The sequence below is a fragment of the Protopterus annectens genome, chromosome 5.part0, assembly GCF_019279795.1.
Source record: "Protopterus annectens isolate FY-2018-M chromosome 5.part0, PAN1.0, whole genome shotgun sequence".
In the NCBI taxonomy this organism is placed as follows: domain Eukaryota; kingdom Metazoa; phylum Chordata; order Ceratodontiformes; family Protopteridae; genus Protopterus; species Protopterus annectens.
In genome coordinates this window covers 1490144097-1490169211 of record NC_056735.1, presented here as the reverse complement: position 1 = coordinate 1490169211, position 25115 = coordinate 1490144097, and the positions used below count along the sequence as shown (strand labels likewise).

The 25115-nt window shown below is 37.0% G+C and overlaps 1 protein-coding gene across 11 annotated transcripts in view; it reads left to right on the top strand.

Annotated features, from left to right (window-relative positions):
• The window catches only part of TENM4 (teneurin transmembrane protein 4), a 4497462-nt gene that overhangs the window by 4188232 nt on the left and 284115 nt on the right, over positions 1–25115 (top strand). For all 11 annotated transcript variants that reach the window (XM_044071318.1, XM_044071319.1, XM_044071323.1 and 8 more), the window contains one exon: positions 338–1215. In XM_044071318.1, coding sequence (XP_043927253.1) covers positions 338–1215 — 878 coding nt within the window. The remainder of the gene's footprint in view (positions 1–337; positions 1216–25115) is intronic.

Here is a 25115-nt window from a genome sequence, read left to right as displayed (position 1 = left end):
TGAGCATAGATGTACTGTTCTGCCACTAGCTTTTCATACAGAAGTTTATATAACATGGAGGAAAAACTGCAGACCAAAGCTTGTGTGAAGAGGCTGATGGGTCTTATTCAGCTGATAGGAACATAGGTATCAGAATGTTGTTAGTAAAGCTATCAGGTGGGACCAGCTTTATTTTGTTAATAATTAGCAGATAATTCACATGTCAGATGACTTGTGGATACTTTAAATCTGTGTTTTATATGGCCTTTTCTTTTGGTTTACTGACTAAACAATCAAATTCAGTTAATGTTTAGTACTTTTTAATGTTTAGAACTCTCTTTTTGCCTGATTTCTACAGGTTCGCCTGGAGTGGCCCACTGATTTGGCAATTAATCCCATGGATAATTCACTGTATGTGCTGGATAATAATGTTGTACTGCAGATCTCTGAAAACCACCAAGTCCGCATTGTGGCTGGAAGGCCGATGCATTGTCAAGTTCCTGGCATTGACTACTTTCTGCTTAGCAAAGTGGCAGTGCATGCAACCTTGGAATCTGCCACTGCACTGGCCATCTCTCATAGTGGTACCCTTTACATTGCAGAGACTGATGAAAAGAAAATCAACCGCATTAGGCAGGTGACCACAAATGGAGAAATTTTGCTAGTTGCTGGAGCACCAAGTGGTTGTGACTGCAAGAATGATGCCAACTGTGACTGCTTTGCAGGAGATGATGGGTATGCAAAAGACGCAAAGCTTAATGCCCCTTCATCCCTTGCAGTGTGCCCCAATGGAGAACTGTTTGTATCAGATCTTGGGAATATACGTATTCGATTCATTCGGAAAAATAAACCCTTTCTCAACAGTCAGAACTTATATGAACTTTCTTCTCCCTTGGACCAGGAGCTATACTTGTTTGATTCAAATGGCAGTCACCTTTATACCCAAAGTCTTGTCACAGGAGATTATTTATATAATTTTACCTACACTGGTGATGGAGATATTGGCTTGATTGTGGACAATAATGGGAACACATTGAACATTAGGAGGGATACCACTGGTATGCCTCTCTGGGTGGTCGTACCAGATGGGCAGGTCTACTGGCTGACAATTGGCACAAATGGTGCAATCAAAAGTGTTTCTGCTCAAGGTCATGAGCTGGCGGCAATGACATATCATGGAAGTTCTGGACTTCTAGCAAGCAAGAGCAATGAGAATGGCTGGACAACATTTTATGAGTAAGATCTTTCATCATTTTTCATTTGTCCATAATGTTAACAGTTTGACTGCATACCCATGAATATAATTTTTGATCAATGTCAGACACTTAGTTGAGATTGAGAATCTTTGTGTGATATTTCAACTTCAAGTTAATTTAGTTCTTTTCTGTAGGCACACAAATGTCTTCATTCTATAGTAAAGACAGATTTTTCTCTGTGACACACAATGTGTATGAAATATAAATCAGAAATGTATAAGGGAAAATGTATAAAACTGAAGTTCTACAGTATCTTTTTCCTAGATGGCATTTACAATCATGATAGCGAAACCCCCCTTGCAGTAAGAATCTCCCATAGCTAATCCAACTTGTTGTAACTCATGTTCCAGAACCACATATTCAGATTGTAGCCATTGTATTCATTTGTCACTTTTAATAATCCCACCCATTAAAATGTTCCCAAGAAATTAGATCATAAATTTTGTGCCTTGGTCAGACTTTGGTTGCATTGTGCCTTGCCCACTTTTCGTGCCAGTGTTTTGTTTTCATGTAACTGTTAATGCTAGTGGCTTCTTCACATTGCGACTAGGTTATGATTATCGTGAATTATTTGTTTATTATTTATTTATTTAAATCCATTTGGAATTCGGTTATTTATTATTTATTTATTTAACATTTGTTTGCCAGGAAAGTCCGACTTGGATCGAAGTCAATTTTCAGCGGAGGCCCGGGGAGAAGCACTCTAGACCCATGTCTTTGTAACGATGGGGGAAAGCAGAGTACCCAGGAAAAAAAACACACAAATGCAGGGAGGACATGCAGACTCTGCAGAGAAGGCACTCCAACCGAGAATTGAACCAGCGAACCTCTTGCTATGAGGCAACAACTCTACCGCTGCACCACTGTGCCATCCAATTTTCCTTATTTCTTTCTGCATAATTTATAGTTTATGACCAAAAACGTTTATCAGCAATGTTTGTGTAGTCAGCAGAGAACCACTGTTTATGATCTGTACTTGGAGCCCTTTTTTGCTCAAATTTTTTTATTAAAATCATAAAACATATAACAGTTTAAAACAAGGCTAAAAATTATAATGAAAGCAGTGCTTTACAGCAATAAATTAAAATAAAAAAAACTATTTACAGTCATGTCTACATAAACAAATGCAATTATGAATCATTCAACTTATAAATTTATATCGTATCATCATTTATTCAGTTTTTCAACTATCTCTCTAACTTTTTACCAAGAGTTATAAAATGAAGTGATTCTGTCAGTTCTCATCTTGATTGTAGTTAATTCCTCTTGAGAGACATCAGTTCCAATATTCTTGTACACTTTAAATGAAAGAGGAGTCTCATTTTTCCTGTTTATGGTTATTACTTCACAAACAATAGCTAATAGACTCCATAAGAGGGAATATTTAGATCTGGCAACACATCTAGGTATTGGGACATTGAATAAAACTAGAGATTTAGTTAAATCAAAGTTATCATTAAAAACAGCTTGTAAGAAAAAATTCAGGAACTAAAAAAGACCCCAGTATTTACCTTAGTTTCCCTCCCTTTCAAATTGCTGAAAACTTTAACATCCACTTCATAAGATCCATAACTGATCTAATCACGAAAACCCCCCAAACCAGCCCCTCTTCCTCTCTAACTACCCATAATGATGTTCCTTCATCTGGCCTAGACCTTCTTCACTTTCAAGGCACAAAACTCCTTTCTAAGAACAATGCCACTTTCTCTCCACAACCAGTATTTACAAGCCTCATAAAAAGATTACTGCACAAACTTGAACACTGCTCCACCTCCGGGAACAACCCTCCTTCTTACCTAAAATTAGCCATTAAACCCATAGGATAGCCAGTCAGCATTTTGATCAATCAATCTATGTCTGACTTCATTGTACCTCTCATCTAGAAAAAGTCCCATATCATCCTCATTCACAAAGGAGGTAACTCCTCTGAACTTATAAACTTTCGACCCACAGCCATACTTTCTTCCATCTTCTAAGTAATTGAAAAATGTTTTCATCTACAACTCATGAAATGCTTACTGCAAAACAACATTCGTACAAACACACAACATGGTTTCTGTCCAGGCCACAGCACATCATAAGTCCTCCTAGCCTTTACCGTATCTCTAAACAGATGTGGAGATACAGGTTGCTTTGTATTTGCTTCATTTCTTGACCTGTGAAAGGCATGTGACACTGTCTCACATTAATTACTCCTGATCAGGCTTTCTGACTTAGGCCTTACTCCTCCCATCCAAAAATGGTTCTGCATTTACTTATATGATCGAAAACAAGCATTAAAATGGTCAAATGCTATCTCCCCCTTTCTACTTAACCCCATTGGAGTCCTACAAGGATCTGCCTTAGGACCCCCATTATTCAATATATTTACCAATGATCTATGCACTGCCTCTTCTAGTGTAACACTCATACAACATACAGATGACTCCACAATAATCTGCACTTTTCCTATACTACCCCATCTTCTCACTATTACACAACAAACTTTTTCTGCCATTGAATTCTGTCTGTCAACTATTCCCTAACCCTAATAAAAGCTAAACTGCTTCTTTTCCAGCCAAAAACTGCTCTACTGACCTAAATTATGTCAAACTTCATTCTGCTGACAATACCACTATTGAAATAGTCCACCACACTAAACTGCTTGGTGTTGTCATAGATGATCAATTAAAGTTTGATTTCCATGTTCAACAAAATATAAAGAGAACCCACCAGAAACTTGGCATACTGTACAGAAACAAACACTCCCTAAACTCATCAACTAAAACTATCTTTGCCAAAACATCTCTTCTACCCTCCCTGATTTATGGTGCCCTAGTTTACAAACCTCCACTGTATCCAATATGTTACAGTGCTACAATAAAGTGGCCAAGTTTGCCACCAGCTCAAGAACTAGATACACACCACTGTATATCATTGCAAAAACTAAACTGGCTACAATTCCTCGGTCACCTACTATATGTCCAACTGTTAACACTCCACAACATGGTTTACAAACCCCTTGTTTGTCTAGCTCTGAATAACATCATCAAACCTTACAAGGCAAACAGAACCCTTAGGCTTGAAGATAAGAAACTTCTCTCACTCTCCAAACCCTCTAAAACATCTGCACAAAGCCTCTAGTCTCACTCTTTTGCATAATCCTGGAACTCACTCCCACTACCAATAAGAAGTACTTCTAATCGAATAGCCTTCAAACCTTCCCTAAAACAGCACATGAACACCGCACTCATCTGAACTAATCTCTTCTCCAGTCCTGGCTAATCTCTCCTTCAGTCTGTCCCTCCCTCTTACTATCCCTCCCTCTTGCTAATCTCTCCTCCACTCTCCCTCACACTATCCCTCCCTCTTCCTGATCTCTCCTCCATTATCCTCCTACCTCCCTGACACTATCCCTCCCTCTTGTTAATTTCTCCTCCACTCTCCACCTATCTTCCTCCCTCTTGATAATCTCTCCTCCCACCTTCCTTGCACTATTCCTCCCTCTTGCTAATATCTACTCCCACTGGCCTCCTACCTCTCTTGCACTATCCCTTCATCTTCCTAATCTCTCCTCCACTCCCCTCCAACCTCCCTCGCACTGTCCCTCCATCTTGCTAATCTCTCCTCCACTGTCTCCCTCCTCCTCCCTTGCACTATCCTTCTCCCATCTAACTGCCTCCTCATCTACAACCCCACCTAAAAAAAACATGTCTAAATAATATGTATGTTTACCATCTATTATATAAATATGGTAGTCATCTGCATATATAATGTACACCTCCTTCTGTGTTAAAATGTTTAGTCACCTGCCTCATCACAACTGTCTATTATTTGTATTTCTATTTCACTGTTATTGCTCTTTTAATATTGCACTTTGCTTACAATGTTTGTACACTGCAGTCTGTAATTGGAAATTGGAGCTTTTCTCTCTGGGCCTCGTCTGAAAATAGGTTCTTTCTGATACAGTCGGACTATCCCAGTAAACAAATGTCAAATAAATAAATATTTTTTCCCAAAATGATTTGAATAGTATACAATCATAAAACGTATGTTCCCAATCTACTTTTAATTTTATTTTGCATTTCCAACATCCAAAATCTTATTTAAACATAAGTTCCGTTTTATGAGAGGTAATAAAGTTTCTGTGAGTGAATTAAAAAGAAAATAACCTCCACTGCAATGAAAGTATAGTTTGTTTTGAAGATATCAACATTAATTTTTATTTTCTTTGCTAAGAAATTGATTATAATTAATCTATAATAATCCCCAAAATGTATCTTTATAGTATAATTTCATATTTTTGACTACTTTATATGTTTTAGATAAGTACCCTTTTCCTATATTTCCTAAAATATGTAACCTGTGTGGATTATGAATGTCCTCCCTGTGGTCATGTGGGTTTCCTCCGGGTGCTCATGTGTTCTCCCACATCCCAAAGACATGCTGTAGGTGGAGTGGACACTCTAAATTGGCCCTAAGCGTGAGTGCATGCATGTGTGTGTCTTCTGTGGAAGGTTGGGCACCGGGCTGGCAACTCAACACCGTAAAACTCCACTGCTAGTCATGAACGGACAGGTGATCCACTGTGGCGACCCTAACTGGGAAAAGCCAAAAGAAGAAGATGATTTAGTGGTTATTTTATTAGATAATATAAATGGTATATCAATAACTAATTACATTAACATTTAAAAAAAAATAAGACTTATAGATAAATGGAACAAACAGTTTTTACAATGGCAGATAGATTTTCTTTAATTAAAATGATTATTCTTCTAAAGTTACTATATCTTATTCAAGCTATTTCGCTTCCTCTACCTAAGAAATGCATGGAGTGCATTTTTTATATGTATATGTGTATCTCTTGCTGCACTTACATCGTCAGTCATTTTTATAGAAAGGAAGAAGTAAAACATACCTGTTCACATTAAAAGGCAAGTATGGATGTCTCCATGAAGACATTCAGACTGGATGCACCTTGAGTATAAGTACTGGTATTGTAGAAATTGCAGTAGCAGCAGATTCTGAGATCAGAACCTACATATCCTCAGCCCCTCCCCCCCTCGCAGATGTCATTGGTGGTCTTTATCTGAATCTTGTTAGATGGAAAGGGTGAAGCAGTCCAGTGCTGAAATGTATTGCCTGGAATGAAAGGAGATGATGATGATCCCAACGTAAAACTATGGTGCGGAATAAAATGTTTCTTAGTGCATTTATGATTTACTAATTGGCTGTTCAGTAATATCTTTTTAGACTGTGTGATCATTTTTCTATTGACAACTAATACTAGAAATGGAAAACAGTTTGTTTAGGGTGCTGTGCCTCACCACTCCCCATGTGTGGTGGCATTGTCCTCCATTCCCTAACAAACTATAGCCAACTGTCAGGTTGCCTTTCAGTGCAAAGCAAAGTCACTTGACTAATATTTTTTTCCACTGTTGATGACGTTAGCAAGTTCTGCTTAATCTTTTCATCCATCTATTACTAGTGACTTCTGTACTGATCCTGTGAAGAATTATCACTATCCACAGTGTTTAGTGCTCAACTAGAGAACATAACTAGATTACCAGACCATTCTTACTTATGACATACACACACACACTCACACACTCCCTATGGACAATTTTAGAGTTGCTAATCCACCTTTCCACACGTCTTTGAGATATGGGAGGAAACCAGAGTACCAGAAGAAAACTCATGTGACTGCAGGGAGGACATGTAGACTCCATACAGAAGGTGCACCAGCCAAGAGCCAAACTGCAGAACCATTTGCTGTGAGGCGACAATTTACTGATGTCACCAGTGTGCCACCTAATCTTTTTTCACAGTAAACAGTAAAACATTGCAAAACCTATTCAGTTCCAGCTAAATAGTTTTATATTTCAGGTTTTCTAGTTTAGGGAAGGAATGATATTCATCGTAAGGATTACTGCTCTAGTATTATTCTTAATGAGTAGGAGTTATACTATAAGCAGATGTCTGATCATCTGGCCTGACTTGCAAAATTTTCAATATCCCTTATGTGGGATTCTCCCCATGTTCTGATGTCAGTCAGTATAAAGGGGAGAGCAGCCCATAATATTTTCAGTTCTTTTTTACCATATTAACCAGTTGGAACTACCCATGTTACTAATGTCAGTCAGTATAAAGGGATGAGAAAAGCATAGCAGCTTTATTTCCTTTTTGTCACTTCAACTGACTGGAAGTCAGTCAATTGGCTGAGTCAGTCTACTTGAAAAGGTACACGCACCTCTACCTATAATCCACAAAGACTTCATATGGTAAGCTGCTAAGGTGCCAGTCAGTTCAGGGTTGCTATCTGTGAACATGGAGCATCTTTGACCATTTCCACTAGAAGGCTGGTTCTGAAACAAAAGGCTTCACTGTGAAATGTACTTGTACAGTTGTGTATATTGCTGTTAACCAGCATTTGCCAAGTTCCACAGCAGTCTGTATATAGCACATACAATACAAACTGTTAAGTGACTCTTTCATTTCCCATTACTCAAATACAACAGAAACTTTCTGACCCAGCAATCACTATGTTATCTGAAACAGGCCCAGTACAAAGAGAAAAGGGTATTTGATAGGGCAGTGGAAGCAGTCAGGAAGACAGAGACAAGGTGTGTGGATTCTCTAAGGCAAGAAGTTGTCACACCGTTCTGATTCTACTCTTCCTTGCCTCTCTTCTTCCTCACCTCATAGAAGAAGGCTTTTCCATTTCAGAAGCAGGTGGTTCAAGCTGACCCAAGACCTGTGTGAGTGAAATCATCATCTCTGATTAAAAAATATTGAATTCAGATTGTTTGTCCCCTTCATGGGGAAGGCTCTTATTCCACCAAATCAGATGGCCTTAGTAGGGCCAGTCCTAGATCAAAGAGTCTTTTCATCAGCAAGGAAAGAGGCTCCACCCCTGGAGTAGAAGACATAATTTTAATCAAACTTCTTGCTGGTTCCCAGAAAAGATGGACTGTGGGGACTCATTTTACATCTCTCCAAGCTAAATAGGTTTCTAATGCTAAAACCTTCAGGGGACATCAGGTCCTCCTTCCCTATCTGTTATCAGATGCCCTCATGGTCACCCTGGACATGAAAGATGGTTTATCTTCATATCCCTGTCTGCAGGGAGCACAGGAAATTCCTGTGATATTTTTGCAGGGGCACAGCCTTTCCAGTTTACATCCTTGCCACTTGAGCTACCCTTTTACCTGCAATGTTTGCCTGCCTTAGATTAACGGACATTCACATTTACTGCAACATAGATGACAACTTGAGCCAGGCTAACTCTTAGGATGTCCTGTCAGAGGCACTGGACTGTACTGTGTCGTGGATAACTAGCCCAGGAATCTCCTTAAACTACTATAAATCCAGTTCCCCCTCCCAAACAAAAAGACCTTTCTTGTTACTGTCATGCACACCAAGAAGGGCAGACTGTCCCTTCTCCTAGAAAAAATTTCTGTGCTGAGTGCATTCTTCTTTCATGCAACAGAGAAGGCATCTGTCAGTAATGAACATTATGAATGCTCTAGGAGAAATATTAGCCTCCATTATAAAGATTCTGCTTGCTAGGCTTGCATATGAGGAAAATTCAGTGGTTTCTAAGGAATCTGTGGCGCCAGCATCTCCAGGCAGTTGAAAAGGTATTCAGACTTATACCTGCTACCTGCAAAGAGGTCATATAGTGAGTTGCACAGGTGCTGGCCAGCCCAGGGAACCCATTTGTGAACCTTTAGGCACCTTTAGCCATTTCTACTAACGGGATAGTACTGAAATGTAAGGATTCATTGTGTAAGTTATTGTTGTGAGCCTTCATTTGAGTGTTGGGTTTTACACGTCCCAAATATTCTACAATACAACAGTGAAGAAATGCTAATAGCCAATCTCCATCTAAACAGTTAGAAATCCATAATCCTTGTAGTTGCCTACAACCCCCACCTGCAAAAATGCCAAGACTACCAAAAACATACTTAGCTATTTATCATCCACTTTCAACCAAGAAACCATCCTGCTTGGTGAGCTTACATAGCTTGGACCTCTAACACACAAAACGGTACTCCCTGTAATATTAACCTCTATCATTTCACTGAGCTGATCCAACAAGCAAACCTGAATAAGTATCCAGAAATAATCCATATTAGACTGCATAATCTCAACCAACCAGGAAAAGTTAAGCTAGCCAGCACCCTCACAGACTGTCTCAGTGATTGTCACCCAACCTGCATCAACAGAGAGTACTGCAAGCCCCCCGCACCTCTGTACTTCTTGAGAAATTTAACTCATTTTAATAATCCATATTTAATGACACACTTAAACAATGTGACTGGGAACCTCTCAAATTTCTGCCTCTTGATGAAGCTGTTTGTCACTTTAAAGAATTCCTTCTTAACCATATTAACTTAACAAGCCGAATTGACACATAAGACTGAAAATAAGTTCTGCCCCATGGCTAACCTGACAAGCTAAACAACTTATGAGAGACAGAGGCAACACCTGGAAATAACGGTACAAAACTAGGACCCCCTCCTACCTTGATACATATCTGTGCCTCAGAAACCGCACAAAGGCACAAGTTCATTATGATAAAAATACTTTCTCTACAAACTAAGCCACACATAGAAAAAAAAAAAAATTTAAACAACCTCCTAAAACCAGACAAAATGCCCATCCCAAATCCTTTCCCATCTGAAACCAGCCAGGACATTGCAGACCAGTTCAACTAACACTTCATATTCAGTACTATACTAAACTCACATAATAGTAATTTGTACCCACCTCGCCTAACCCCATCAGATCAGAGCTCCACACCCCAACTCAGCCTAACAAAAATGCAGACAAATACTGTCAAAAAGTACATAAAAACTGAAACCCACCACACTAGCTCCTGATAACCTGCCATCCGAATATCTCAGTATAGCTGCTGACACCATTTGCTACCAGTGTGTATCCAAATTAATAGATCTGTTACAGAAAACTACATTCCAGCCCTGTGGAAAGCATTCTTCATAATCTCATTAAGGAAAGGTGGCACATCTACTGATCTATCAAGCTATCACACTCTAGCAGTCCCCCCCCCCCTCCCGAGTCTCCAAAGTGTTTGAAAAAGTGCGTACATCAACTCCCAGCCTTTCTACTTGATAACCAATTACTTTCTCCTACCCAGCATGGCTTTTGACCACACCACAGCACCAAAACTGCCCTGCTGCATTTCCTGGATACTATTAGTCAAGGTAAAAACTCGGGTAATTTTGTCTCCACCATTTTTCTGGACTTAACAAAAACCTTCAACCCTGTCTTGAATCAGCTACTCCTCCAAAGCCTAAATCTTACATGCCTCACAACTCCCTCAATTAGCTGATTGTCCAGCTACCTAAACAATCGCACCCATTCTGTAAAATGGAATGACTCACACTCCACCTTCCTTCCAGTTGCAACAGGAGCCCCCCAAGGCACCAGTACTTCTCAATATTTTCATTAATGACATGCACAAGGAATCAAAACTCCCCATCATAATGTAATATGCTGATGACTCAGCTTTAGTTTGGTCAACCGCAAATATTCCCACCTTAGAAACCATCACATTGGAAACTTTCACCTCTATGGAAAACTGGCTAAATAAATCTTAATTGCTCTTAAACCTCAACAAACCCAAACTAATACTGTTCCTTTTCAACAACATAAATCAAAACAACAGGCAGGCAAAAGGGTTAAGGTGTTTACCTTACAGACACAAAGATGCAGGGTTTGATTCTCACATGGGGTAATTGGCTTAACTTAAAATTTTCCACATGGGCAGTTAGCCTAGTACTAATCTGTGGACCTTAACAGCATATCCTCAAACAATACAAAAGTCAAAAACATCACCAACTCAAAATTACTAGGAGTTATCATTGGCAACAAGTTAAAATTTGATCTGCACTTTGATACTATAGTCAACAAGACATACTGCAAACTAGGCTCTTTTTACAGAGCAAAGCAATCATAGTAAAAAAAATTAGTTGCCACTTCCCTTCTCCTTCCTACCCTCCTGTACGGTTTGACAATATTCATAAATCTCAATTCTTCCATCAAATGCAAACTAGAAAGCACCTACAACAAAATTATTAAATTCACCTGCAGCTTCCCAAACCACTCCCACCACTGCATGGCGCTCAGTACTTTCAGCTGCCTTGATCTTCCTCAACACTCACAGCACACAAAATACTTCACCGCCCACTTTGTTCGCTGTCATATCACAGGCACTATTTACACAGGTCATCCATTTTCAGCAGAGACCCAGGAAGAATAGCTCCAAAGTATTACAAAGCATTTTAAGAACAATAATTTTACAGTCATTAAAAATAATACAAAAACAACTACAGTTAAAATAATTATACTAAGTTATAGATAATATGAAAACATTAAGAATAGGTACAAGTTATGACAATTATTTAATATTTAGAGGAAATTTTAGCCAGTTTATCCAGTTTATGGAGACATTAAAGGTACTTTAGGGCGTTCCTTCGTTGAAGGTTGTGAGTTAGGCCTGGCAAGCCAGCATGTAAAAATCTACTGCCAATCATTAGCGGACCGGAGTTCCGCTGTGGCGACCCCTAACTGGGAAAAGCCGAAAGACACAAACAAAGTATAATACAGACAGGAATTACAATATGAAGTGAGAGAAAAGCAGGCTTATGGTATGTTATCTGTGGTGATGGTGTAGTATTTATTTTCACATTTCTGTAGATGAGAGAAAAGCCCTCAGTATTTTGTTTTCATATAAATATATATACTGTGCCGAGCAGAAGGCTAATATTTTGGAAAACCGTGGTACATGTAAAGTAAAGAGATTTGAAACACAACTTGTGCACTTCATATTTCTGCCCAGGCATATGAGCATGATCATTTTTCTCCCAGGAAAGTCACTATGCAACCTTATCAGTTCTGGCTGACAGAGCTTCTAACTGAAGTGATACCGGATCATTACATATAGAATTTTGCCCTGTACATTCATTTAATGATGTAACTTATCTTGGCTGCATTTTGTGTTAGCCTTATTTCACCGTACTTGAGTTTTTATTTGGCCAGACTTGAGTTTTGAATGAATGTAGTGGTTAACTTCAGAAATCTATCTAGATGCCAGCTTTTCTAATCAAAAGACAGTAATGCCTATAAAGTACTACAGCATCTATGTCAGCTGAACCAGTGAGACCACAGATATTTATGAAAGCTTTTTCATAGCCATCTAGAAATCCATAGAGGATAATGAGGATTGTCTGAATGACTTTAACTGATTTCCTTTTGAGCGATAGGACCTGTATGTTTATAAATATTACAGCACCACTGTTTTTTTAGAACTATTTATGTCTTCATCTAGAGTGATATAACCATCTTTTCATGTCAGAGTTGTGGACACATTAGGAACATTCTAGCTAATCAAGTAAGAGCAAGAGCTCATCAAGGAATAATGGCCATTTTCAAAATACAGTGGTCACAGGTCAGCAAGTAGATGTGACATTCGAACCCTGATAGGCCCCTGTAAAAATGTGAAATAATATTGCTCCGTGATGCATTCAGCTTATCCCGCAGCATGTGGTAATACATTATTTAATAGGCATCACTTGCTGTTTGTTACATTGTTTTGCTCAATTAGCGCTCAAGGTCATGTCACCACCTGAGAGGTCACTGTCAAAATCCAAGCAGGTGGTTTACACATCACTGATTCTCTCATTATTAGGGGCATCCAGCGATCCAAATATTAACACACACACCTAATGTAGCAGATTTTCTTGTATTTTTTTCCTTTTTTCTGGCATATTACTGGCTCCATGCCTTTCATTGCCCTGTTTGTTTCTTCCTCTATGAAACCAGATACAGTTTACATAAATCTGACATTACAGGATGTAATAAAATTATTATTTTCTGCAAGAAGTTGGGCAATTTTTTGCATACTTGTGCAGTTCTGCATTCTGTTTACACTGATGTTTAGCTATACAGTGAACCACCCTACTGGAGGTGTTGCATTACTTGTAATGAAAAAAAAAAGATAAAAGAGAGGAAGATGCAACTGTTCGCCATCCTGCACAGCTGAGAATCACAGCTGTATGTTACCTTATTAAGTAACAAAGAGCTGTTTACTAGATTTATTCATTACTAAGAGACAGCATTATGTTGTCCAGAAGTTAGTTTTGGGCCCGAGTCACTGGAGACTGTTTAGAGAGCAGTGGCCAAATAGGGCCATTGTGAAAATTCTAAACAACACTGATGCACAAAGAACATCTAGCCTTTGTACCATCCATTATCTGTTTGCTGTAATAATGATGTGATGCCCCAACACTGGGCCAGTAATCAAGGAACTTTAGTCCTCACCACTGACACCAATGGGGGACGTACATTGGGAGGATGACAGGTACTCACACAGTATTTTCAGATGCAGCTGTCTGCATCAAGTGCAATTTTCCTTAAGAGCACACAGAGACGACAGTCAGTCCAGGGCTGGTTTCTCCCTCTTTCTCCAGATCCCCAATAAGACTCCCCACTGGCACAGCTACAGAGTTGAGTTTTCAATTGATTGGCCAAGCCAAGACCTCCAAAACTCTCTCTCTGTCCAACCAGTGCTTCGTGTCCCTGCCCAAGTAGCTGATGCACACACTCTTTGAGGTTTTGATTTATACACACACACACACACACACACACACACACACACACACACACACACACACACACACATCTGGGAATGGCTGGCACAGGTTTACCAGCTATAACCCCTTCTGCCCAGACTATAAGGTAGTTATTACTGCCACCAGCCAGCTCCTTATCAGCTACTTTAAGGCCCCTAACAAAGGATGTCCAATCTTACTGTGTAATGTTACTATTAATACGAATGGTAGTTTAACCAAGAGCAAGGCTATTAGGAATGGCCTACAAAGTGTCACCAAATAAATATGCAAGTGCTCCCAGAACTTAAATATCTCTAGACAGATTAGCCACAATTAAAGGTTTAAATATATTTAATAATAAATAATAAACGAACAAGACAATACTAAATATATTTACAGTAACATCAGAGTCCAAAATCACAGGAAATATTTAAAATAACATTGCAGGGCAGTCTCAAGTAAAGAAAGAAAAAATATCTAAGCTACACTTTACTATATTCCTGACTATATCTAAGAGAATTACTATAACCTAAATAGAGAAGCAAGGCAGATGTGGTGAATAGATCCTCTAGATGATGTTGTCAGGTCAAAGACAATACAGAATGCAGAGTTTCTCTCAGATAGTTCTTAAATTAATATCTCAAATATTACTGGGATAGTTTGCAGAATGACATAATTTATTGTCATTTGACTCTGTCCCATGTAAAACCCCCACTGCTGAAAGTTAGCAGTATTTAGCATCTACCTGTGAAAATACATACACAAGGGTTTTTCCTCTGATCATTGCATATCCTGGAAGTTATAAAACAATAAAACACTTCCAAGACAATACAGAAAACTTCTCAGCACAGACATTGTGTCTGTTGCTTCACTGAAACTGAAAGATAACATCATTTTTATGGCCCAGCTATAAAGTAATTTAATTTCAGCTATTTTTCTGAAGTTTTGCAAGTTGACCTTCTATATTCTAGTTCCCCTGTTAAAATATATACATTTAAACAATGATAATAGTGTATGTACATTTCTATTCTGATCCAGTAGGGTACACTGTGGATATAGTTCATACTGCACTTTGTAAAATACCTCTTCAGCACGTCTGTACAAACTATCTTATATGACATACAGCTCTAATACCTTTGTAACAGTATCACAAGCATCTTATATGAATTATGTTGAGATTCACAAATGACAAATAATTATTTACAAAATTCCAGATAGCTGGGCTGGCCATACCTCCTTTGTCACAAATAACACAAGCTCTCAGAATGTGAGATATTTAGTCAAGCATCCACAAGGATCTGCATTCATGACTAAAACCTGAAACTACTGTTTCAGAAAGTCATTTTAAGTTATACATTTCTTTGGTGCAGATTGCTCCTCTGTGACCCAAATTTGAGTATTTTCTGTATCCCTTCCTTAACTACATGTTGTTAGGAATCCGGTGTTCAGTATAGTCTCAGATTTACTTTCACAGCAGGCAGTGATGAATTAAGTGTGTTTTACCAGGCAACTGTGAGAATATTTCCATATTCCTCAGTACAAATTCATTCAGTTTTTTCTATGATATAAATAGCATCTTCAGAGGAGTATCTGGTCCAGCTAGTACCCTGTGCTGGTTCCTTGAACTAGCATCCTACTCCCTCAGTGCAAAGAAATAAATGGCTTCTGCAAAACTGCAGGAAGCTGGTTGTGTTCCTGCAGTAGTACACTAGCCAGTCCATGTAGCACCCCCCCCCCAAAGCCCAGCTCTTCAAGTGAAGAGCAAAAAAGAAAGGTCAGCAGTGTGTTGGCTGAAATTTAGGAAGCAGGCAGTCAACCAACCAAGTCTTGTTTTGTGTCACCCCCCCCCCCCCACAGCTGAGGGATAATTAAAAAAAAAAAGTCCACAATCAGGTACCTGGTAGCGTTGTTGCCTCATAGCAAGACGTTGTCCCGTTTGATTCTCAGCTAGAGTGTCTTCTGTGTGGAGGCATACGTGAATAGGGCGTGCCTTCGTTGAAGGTTGTGCGTCAGGGCTGGTAACCTGGTACATAAAAATCCACTACCAATCATTAGCGGACCGGATTTCCGCTGTCGCGACCCCTAACTGGGAAAAGCCGAAAGAAACAAACAAACAATCAGGTACCTGGGGCTCATGAAATCCTCAGAGTTTACTGGGGGGGGGGTGAAAGAAATCAATCATTTTTTTCTTTTAAACTGTACAAACTGCTTACTACATATTTGTAGCCATAGTAGGGAAATCTGGATTGCCTGCATAGAACCATCAGTTAAATTCAAATAAATGCTAACACATTCTTGACAAAAAATGTTTTTTTCTGCTAAGTAGTCTTGAGCAGGTCATGATGTTTCAACTATTGTTTATTTATTTAACTGGAGTGGAACATTGCTCCACATGGACCTATCGCAGGTTCAGTCCAGGAGGAAAAAAAAGACAATTGCAAATGAAGTGACAAACAGTTGCATAATAATGTAAAATAAAACAGACATTTAAGCAAGTTTGGTTACAAAAAGCTGTCTGGAACAGAGTAATATGATACAGTAATACAACATATTTACAAGCAGGTGCCCTATAGAGGCTGTGCACCCTTAGAAGACAGTTTACTTCTGAAAAGAGGCATTGGTTAAAGGTTCACAACTGCTGAAACTAAGAGAGGGAAAGTTTTAAAAGACTGTGCAAGTGCTGAGAGAAAGAGAGAGTTGACTGTCTGTTCAATGTGCTCTTTGTGTGGAATGGAAGCTCATTTAAGGTAATCCTCAGTTCCAGCTGAGATTTTAAATATTTCTTGTTTTTGTTATTTTGCCAAAATATTTATACAGAAATGTGGAACTTGCTGCCAGCAGTTAAGTAGCATTAGTGGAGGCAAGCATAGCTATGGCTTTTCAAACTGGATTGAGACCTATTGCATAACATACATTAAAAGAGAGTAATCCTACAGTGGATATAAAAAGTGTACACACTCCTGTTAAAATACCAGGTTTTTGTGATATAAAAAAATGAGACCACAATAAATCATTTCACAACTTTTCCCACCTTTAATGTGACCTTTAAGCTGTACAATTCAATTGAAAAACAAACAAATTTGTTAGAAAAAATATAAAAAATAAAAAAACATACAATATGCTGGTTGCATAAGTGTGCACACCCTTAAACTAATACTTTGTTGAAGCACCTTTTGATTTAATTACAGCATTCAGTCTTCTTGGGTAAGAGTCTGTTAGCATGGCACATCTTGACTTGGCAATGTTTGCCTACTCTTCCTTGCAAAAGTGCTCCAAATATGTCAGCTTGCGAGGGCATTTCTTTTGCACAGCCCTCTTCAGGTCACACCGCAGATTTTCTATTGGATTTAGGTCTGGGTTCTGGTTGGGCCATTCCAAAACTTTAATTTTCTTCTGGTGAAGCCATTCTTTTTTTGATTTGGATGTATGCTTGGGGTCATTGTCATGTTGAAAGGTGAAATTCCTCTTCATCTTCAGCTTTCTAGCAGACGCCTGAAGGTTTTGGGCCAAAAGTGACTGGTATTTGGAACTATTCATAATTCCCTCCACCTTAACGAAAGCCCCAGTTCCAGCTGAAGAAAAGCAACCCCAAAGCATGATACTGCCACCACCATGCTTCACCATGGGGATGGTGCTCTTTTGGTGATGCGAAGTGTTGTTTTTGTGCCAAATGTACCTTTTGGAATTTTGGCCAAAAAGTTCAGTCTTGGTCTCATCAGGTCATAACACATTTTCCCACATGCTTTTGGGAGACCTGATGTATTGTTTTGTGAATTTTAGCTGGACCTGGATGTTTTTCTGTCTAAGAAAAGGCTTCTGTCTTGCAACCCTACCCCATAGTCCAGATCTATGGAGAATATGGGAGATTATTGTCACATGTAGTACACAACCAATACTTGCCAGAAATTCCTGCAGCTCCTTCAGTGTTGCCGTAGGTCTCTTGGAAGGCTCCCTGACCAGTTTTCGTCTTGTCTTTTCATCAATTTTGGAGGGACATCCAGTTCTTTGCAATGTCACTGTTGTCCCATATTTTCTCCACTTTTTATGACTGTCTTCACTGTGTTCCATGGTATATCCATGCTGTGGAAAATTTTTTGTACCTTCTCCTGAATCATACCTTTCAACAATGGGATCCCTTTGATGCTTTGTAAGCTGTCTGTGAACCATGGCTTTTGCTGTAGCAGGCAACTGAGTAAATGTCAGGAAAATCCTACTAGGACAGCTGAACTTTATTTGGGGTTAATTAAAGTCTCTCTAATAGATGGCAGGTGTGTACCCAAGAAGACTAAATCCTGTAATTAAATCAAAAGGTGCTTCAACAAACTGAATCCTGTAATTAAATCTAAAGGTGCTTCAATAAAGTATTAGATTAAGGGTGTGCACACACAACAAAGTATTAGTTTAAAGGTGTGCATGCTTATGCAACCAGCGTATTGTATGTTTTTTATTTTTTATATTTTTTCCTCTAACAGATTTGTTTGCTTTTCAATTGAAATATGCAGGTTATAGGTCACATTAAAGGTGGGAAAAGTTTTGAAATGATTTATTGTGGCCTCATATTTTTATATCAGAAAAAACTGGCATTTTAACAGGGGTGTGTACACTTTTTATGTCCACTGTATAAACAACACTCATGTTGACTGTTTTGTTATTGAATCATTTGCAAGACTTCTGCATTTCTACATGAGGTTAACTAAGTTATCATTTGGTCTTGTCTTAGCAGAATTGTTTTGCATGTATTTCCTAAAATAGTGCAGGGCATTTTTGGAACAGTTATTCATCTGGAATATTGTCAGTGAAGTTATGCTGTCAACAAATTGCATTACTGGCATTTGGAAGTGTGCCTCACTCATAACGTGCACAAGGCATACTGTCCTGTACCCATATAAAGTAGACCTCTTTTTACCTGTTTGTTGTATGCCAAGTGTAACAGTTTTAAAACAAGAGTACCTCTCAACCTCTTAGCAGAAGAAATCCGGACAAAGCCAAAAAGAATGAGGGACAAAGGCCCCAAAATAGGGCCAGATTTTAAATATTAATCTTAAATCTTAATAAACTTGGAAAGCTATTAGAATAAAGGACTTTGTGTTAGTAGGGATTTCCTGAATGATATGAAGTCTGAAATTTGAATGTGTCATTATTGAGTGGCATTAATCCTCAAAAATTTGTCAGAAAACCACTAATTGTAAGTGGAGCAGATCAAAAATATGAGCCAAAAATTTGGACATTCTGTGAAAACCTGGATAGTTAAGTGGTATGAAATAGACCTATAGCTAAGTAATGAAGGAATTTATAGTCCTTGAACTTGTCTTTTCTGATCTAGACGATGGTCTGGGCAAATTCCACATCTTCCAGTAAATGAAGACACACAGATTATCGTGTGCTCTTATTAAGGTTTAATTTAGGTTTCACTGTCATCAGAATGCAGGAATTTGTTGTTTACAAAGTACAGTAAATAAAAGGCCCCATATATTTATCCATTTCCTGTAAATATTTTATTGAGTGTGCTTCACTGAAGTCACAGTTCACTCTGCTTTTTATTAGCCCTTCTGACATTTCTTTTGGCAGAAGTGAATATTTCCTTTTATAATAAAAGCCCAAATAATGCAGTCACAGGCAATTAAGGGACCGGATGCAGTTTATTACAGCTCTGCTCTTTGGGAGCAAATGTCCAAGCCATTTTATGATTACAGCTGCATTTATAGCTGCTATCTTTAACTGTTTTTGTTCTGGACTAGATTTTGCACTTTCAGTATGACACTGAAAATGCATTCATGTAACAGATGAAAGTAAAAATGTAGATGCTGGTGCTGGCAATACAAAATACGGCACAGCTCAAACAGAGAAGATGTCTTTAATATAATGTAATCCACACAGTTAAAAACAATTCATCTGGTGTCCACTCAATAAAAACGAATTATCTGGTTAAGCGCTTTCATCTGTAATCAACAGACTTCTTCAGAACCATATAACATATAAAATCACCTCTTTAAATAAATATTTTGGCGCCAAAAGCTTGCGAATGTTGTTGGACTTAAAGAGACATAAAGAGACATAAAAAGACATACCAATATATAGAATAAATGAAATAAAAATACATAAAATACGATACATTTACATGTGCACAAAATAAATTATAATCTGCATATAGTATAAAAATAAAAATATGTACAAAAATATATATGTATATATAAATATGTATAAAAATGTAATGAATATATTTCCTAACTGTACCTTTGCACACATATTATAATATGTGGATGTTAATAAATATGAAAGCACAAATAAATAGATACTGTACTACATCAAGGTGAGAAATGGCTTAATGCTTATACTTTCATTGATGCCAGGAAATTTTGTGGCATCTGTCAATATTTGCCATTTGCTCTCTTTCATTGCTAAAAATGCTTTCCAATTCCCACCTTGTGCCAATATATCCACTTGATCAATAACAGCAAACTTGAATTGATGTGTGTCATCTTTCATACACATGTGTTTATATAATGCATTATTTATGTCCTTCATCTTAATTTTGTAAAAATGCTCATATATACGTTTCCTTAACTGTCTCTCAGTTTTCCCTATATAAAATGCTGGGCAGGCATTACAGGTAGCAAGATATACTACCTGTTTGGTATTACAATTACCTGCCCTACATCTAATATGTGTCCTATTAATCTCCTCTAATTTGATGTCTGCTACTTCATTTATATATCTACATTGTTTGCAAGATCCACATTTTTTAGTACCAGTGAATTTCTTTTTGGAATATGTGGTGTTATCTGCTTTTTCCAATAACTTTTTAATATTTGGAGCAGTTTTGTATACAAACCTAGGACTCCTTCCCAATATTGACCCTATGTCATCATTGACTGTGATCAAATTCCAATGCTGTTTAACTATGTCTCTAACATATTGCACATATGGGGTGTACATCAAGACACACACCCGATTATTAGAATCACATGCTAACAAATTGTTATTGTAAATTCCTGTATATATATAATTTATTTTGTGCACATGTAAATGTATCATATTTTATGTATTTTTAATTTATTCTATATATTAGTATGTCTTTTTATGTCTCTCTGTGTCTCTTTAAGTCCAACAACATTCGCAAGCTTTTGGCGCCAAAATATTTATTTAAAGAGGTGATTTTATATGTTATATGGTTCTGAAGAAGTCTGTTGATTACAGATGAAAGCGCTTAACCAGATAATTCATTTTTATTGAGTGGACACCAGATGAATTGTTTTTAACTGTGTGGATTACATTATATTAAAGACATCTTCTCTGTTCGAGCTGTGCCATATTTTGTATTGCCAGCACCAGCATCTACATTTTTACTTTCATTTGTTCTTGTGTTGGTTTCGTATTTATGTAACAGCACATAGCAATAAAAGTGTATATGAATCCTATAGTGGTCTTGCTCATTTTTATATCAAGAACAGAGTTTCTGTAGATTTCCCCTTGATACTTTAAATAATTGACAGTTTCTAAATAATCCAGGTCAGATTAAGTAAGGTAATTAATAAAATTGTGGTGGAGAGCATAAATGGAATTGCTGAAAGAAACAGTAAAGATGTATTAATTTTAGTTAAGGAATTAATACATATATTAAAAGACAGAAATAACAAAGTGATTGTATGTGATATAGAGAAACATATGTTAGATTTGTCACAGAAGGATGGAAGAACATGATTCTCATAATAATTTAATACATTTAATCAAATTTGTAAGTAGTAATTCATGGAACAGGATTTTGGTTAATGGTTGGTGTAGTCAAGGTTGAAAGAGGGGTAAAAATAGGGGTGTCCATTAAGTACTTTTTGTTTACATTATTAATAAATGCTACAGTAATTAAGTTAGAGAAGTCTGTTATAGAAGGTTGCTTTTATTTTGAATAAAATTTAAAAACTTCAATGTAGCTGGCTTATGCAGATTATGTGGTGATAACTGCAAAGAGTAAAGGGTGGATTAAGGAGGCAGTGTGAAATATGGATATGTGTATTAAGATAGTAAGATTGAATATAATCAAAGAAAAATGTAAAGGTTTTGAGGATACTGTTAAAGTGCAATTTTTTTCAAAAACAGAAATTAAATTGATGGGTATAACATTTGGGAAAGAGTAAGATATAAAGAAATGTGGATTGAGAGTTTAAATAAAATATGAACCATTTTAAATAAATGTAGAAACTTTAATTTAGCTTTTAAGAAGGTTTATTTGATTCATACTTATAATTGAGGGAAAAGGCTATATTTGGTGCATATATATATATATATATATATATATATATATATATATGTTTTAGATTGATTTAGAGAAAGCATTGTTGGAATTAATTTTCCTTTATATGGGGTTCTAAGTTAAATCTTGTTAAAAGAGGTGTATTATATTGTAGAGAAGACGGGGGTTCTTTTTAAGTAATCATGTAATAATATTTAGCGTTTTTACATTTGTATTGGATTATGAAGAAAATTCAGGGTAATAAAGAATATTTTTGGTAATGTTTTATGCGAAAGATATGGAGACATTTAAAAAAGGGAAAAAAGATTTAGACAGAGAGAAAAAAGGATATTTTGATTTAATTAAAATATGTGATGTGAAATAGAGTACAACTGAGGAAAAACAGGAAAAAAATGGTATGAAAAACTAATGGAAAAGTATTTTTATATTAATGTTTAGAAAGATGAAGATAAAAAATAGAGAAGCTATTGATAGAAGACAAACCTAGAAATGTTTTATAGATTTAAGATTTTGTTGTGGAGACTTATGATTAAAGAGTTACTTTTAAAACAAATATGAAAGATGAAGAAAATGTTGATGAATTATGTTCTAGATGTACTGTAGGAAAAACTATGGTACATTTTTTTGAATGTGTAAAGGTTAAGGATGTTAGAATATAATGTTATGATGAATTTAAGTCAGAATTTAAAAAAAATGGACATAATAGAAATTGTTTACAGATTTTATGAAAATGTAAGTAGAAGGTGATAATGTTAATAAACTAATTATAAATTTTATATGGAATACATGGAAAATGAGGTGTCAAGGATTACTGTATAATCAAATCTGGAGTATGAATATACTGGTTGAGAATATGGTTGTGGTTAAAAAGGTGGGGGAGAAATGGATCGAAGATTAGTAGTTTGTTTAAAATTTTGAATATATATATATATATATATATATATATATATATATATATATATATATATGGAAAATGGATGATGAATGTGTAAATCGTGTTTTTAATAAAGCCCCCCCTACTCTTTTCGATAGGTACTGTGAGATCTTTTATATCCGCCTGTGCTATGACCAATTCAAGCAGATGAGATCTTGGTTTAATGTTTCATCCGAAGATAATACACTACGGAATGCAGCAAACCCTTTATGCTGGACTGCAGTGTCTGCAGTTGATCTACCTGGTGTGGAAATAGAACCCACAATTTATAGATGTTTTTCAGTCTTTTCTTAATAACTGTTGGACCACAAATGAACTCTATAAATGTGGGATTATGTGAGACTTGTTAGATCCCAGTAGGTATCCTGTCATTCACTCCTTAGCTAATTATGACCTGATAACATTCTCCCTTCCAGTCATGATAGTCCTTTCCTCCAACTGTCAGGCCTTAATCTTGATAGCTTCCTCTTTTCTGGGTTACCCTAACCTCTACTTCTTAGCCTACACTCTTGCCACACCTCCCTTCCCATGCCCCCCCCTTTTTATAGCTGGTACATTTTTCTCTCCGTCATTACCTGATGTCTCACTAAGGACTGCTCTTTGGACACCCAAAACTAAAACTTAGCACTAGCCTGCAAATGGGCCCATTGTATTCTAATGTAAATCTTCACATACTTCATATCTTTTTACCTTAATTAAGACACTACATTATAGAGAGTAGAAGTTTAGCTATGTTATTGTTTTCCTTGTTTACATATTATTGTATTTAATCTGCCTAACTAGCATTATTTTCTATGGGGAAACAGTGTTATTTAGATTGTTCATTGACAGGGTTGCCACATTTTGCCCACTTCTAGCTTTGCTTTGATTGTTCCCGTTTCCCCGTAACTTGCATTTACAAGACAAAATTTATTTTCATTGTATGCGATATTATCAAAGTTTTTTTTTTTTTTGTGGCTCCCCTTCTGTAATCTCTCTTAGTTAATTGGCCCATTTATATGCCCCCCCTTTATGAAGAGCAAAAGCCTGCTTAAATAACCAAATATCCATGTGTTAATATACTAAAATCAGTCAATGGTTTTCCTGAAATCTTATAGTCTTAAAGTCTTTGGGCATTTCCCGGTTAGGGGTGGCCACAGCGGAACTCCGGTCCGCTAATGATTGGAAGTAGATTTTATGGTGCCGAGTTGCCAGCCCAACGCCCAACCTTCAAAGAAGGCACACCCATTCATGCGCGCACCTACTTGCATGTCTTTAAGTGTCATACATATCCCCTTATTGAGTACTATTAATGAATATATTGCCACTAAGAAATTAATCACCAGAATTTTATAACAATTTAGTCAGTCACCCTTAAAAGTCAAATGATTTTATCCTGAGAACACTTGCCATGAATTCTTAATGCTAAGATGTTCGAAAAAGTATTGATTGATTTTAATTTATTAACACATGGATATTTGATTATTTAATATGCTACTCAGTTAATTAATTGCTTCTATGTGATTATCTTGGGGGAGAAGATTATTGGGTTTAAAAGAAGTGGAAATGCGTATTTATTAACTCTGATGAAGTCCCACAATGTGGAAGGGAAGAAAGTTCTGAGTTCACGTTTTTAATGTTTTTTTATGTGTACTTTGATTTTAAAGTGGTTGAGAATAAAATCAGAAAATGAATAGTCCTGTTAGAGTGTGTATTACTGAATCTTTACATGTTGTCTCATTAATTGAGATTCCGGATTTGGTGTTTTTTGCTAGCATTTTTTTGAGTCCTGACACCAGCAGAAATGGTTTCTTTTCTGTAATGGTATTGAGCATTTTCCAATTTGTACTGAGTATCTTTAATATGCAGTTTGGTACTGAAGATTCTGTCCTGGGCCCCTCCTATAAATAGGCATTTTGTCAGTGGGGCTTTTCAGAGTCAGCAAACATAAATTACTTATATGCTCTAATATTTCTGATATTTCTGAAGAGAGCTTTAATATATCTGGAGACTAATTTAATAATTTTTGCTACATATAGCATGTCTTTCACATTTGCATTGTTTGGCCAGTAGTAATTGTGAAGAAATCTCTTTCTTTCTTACTT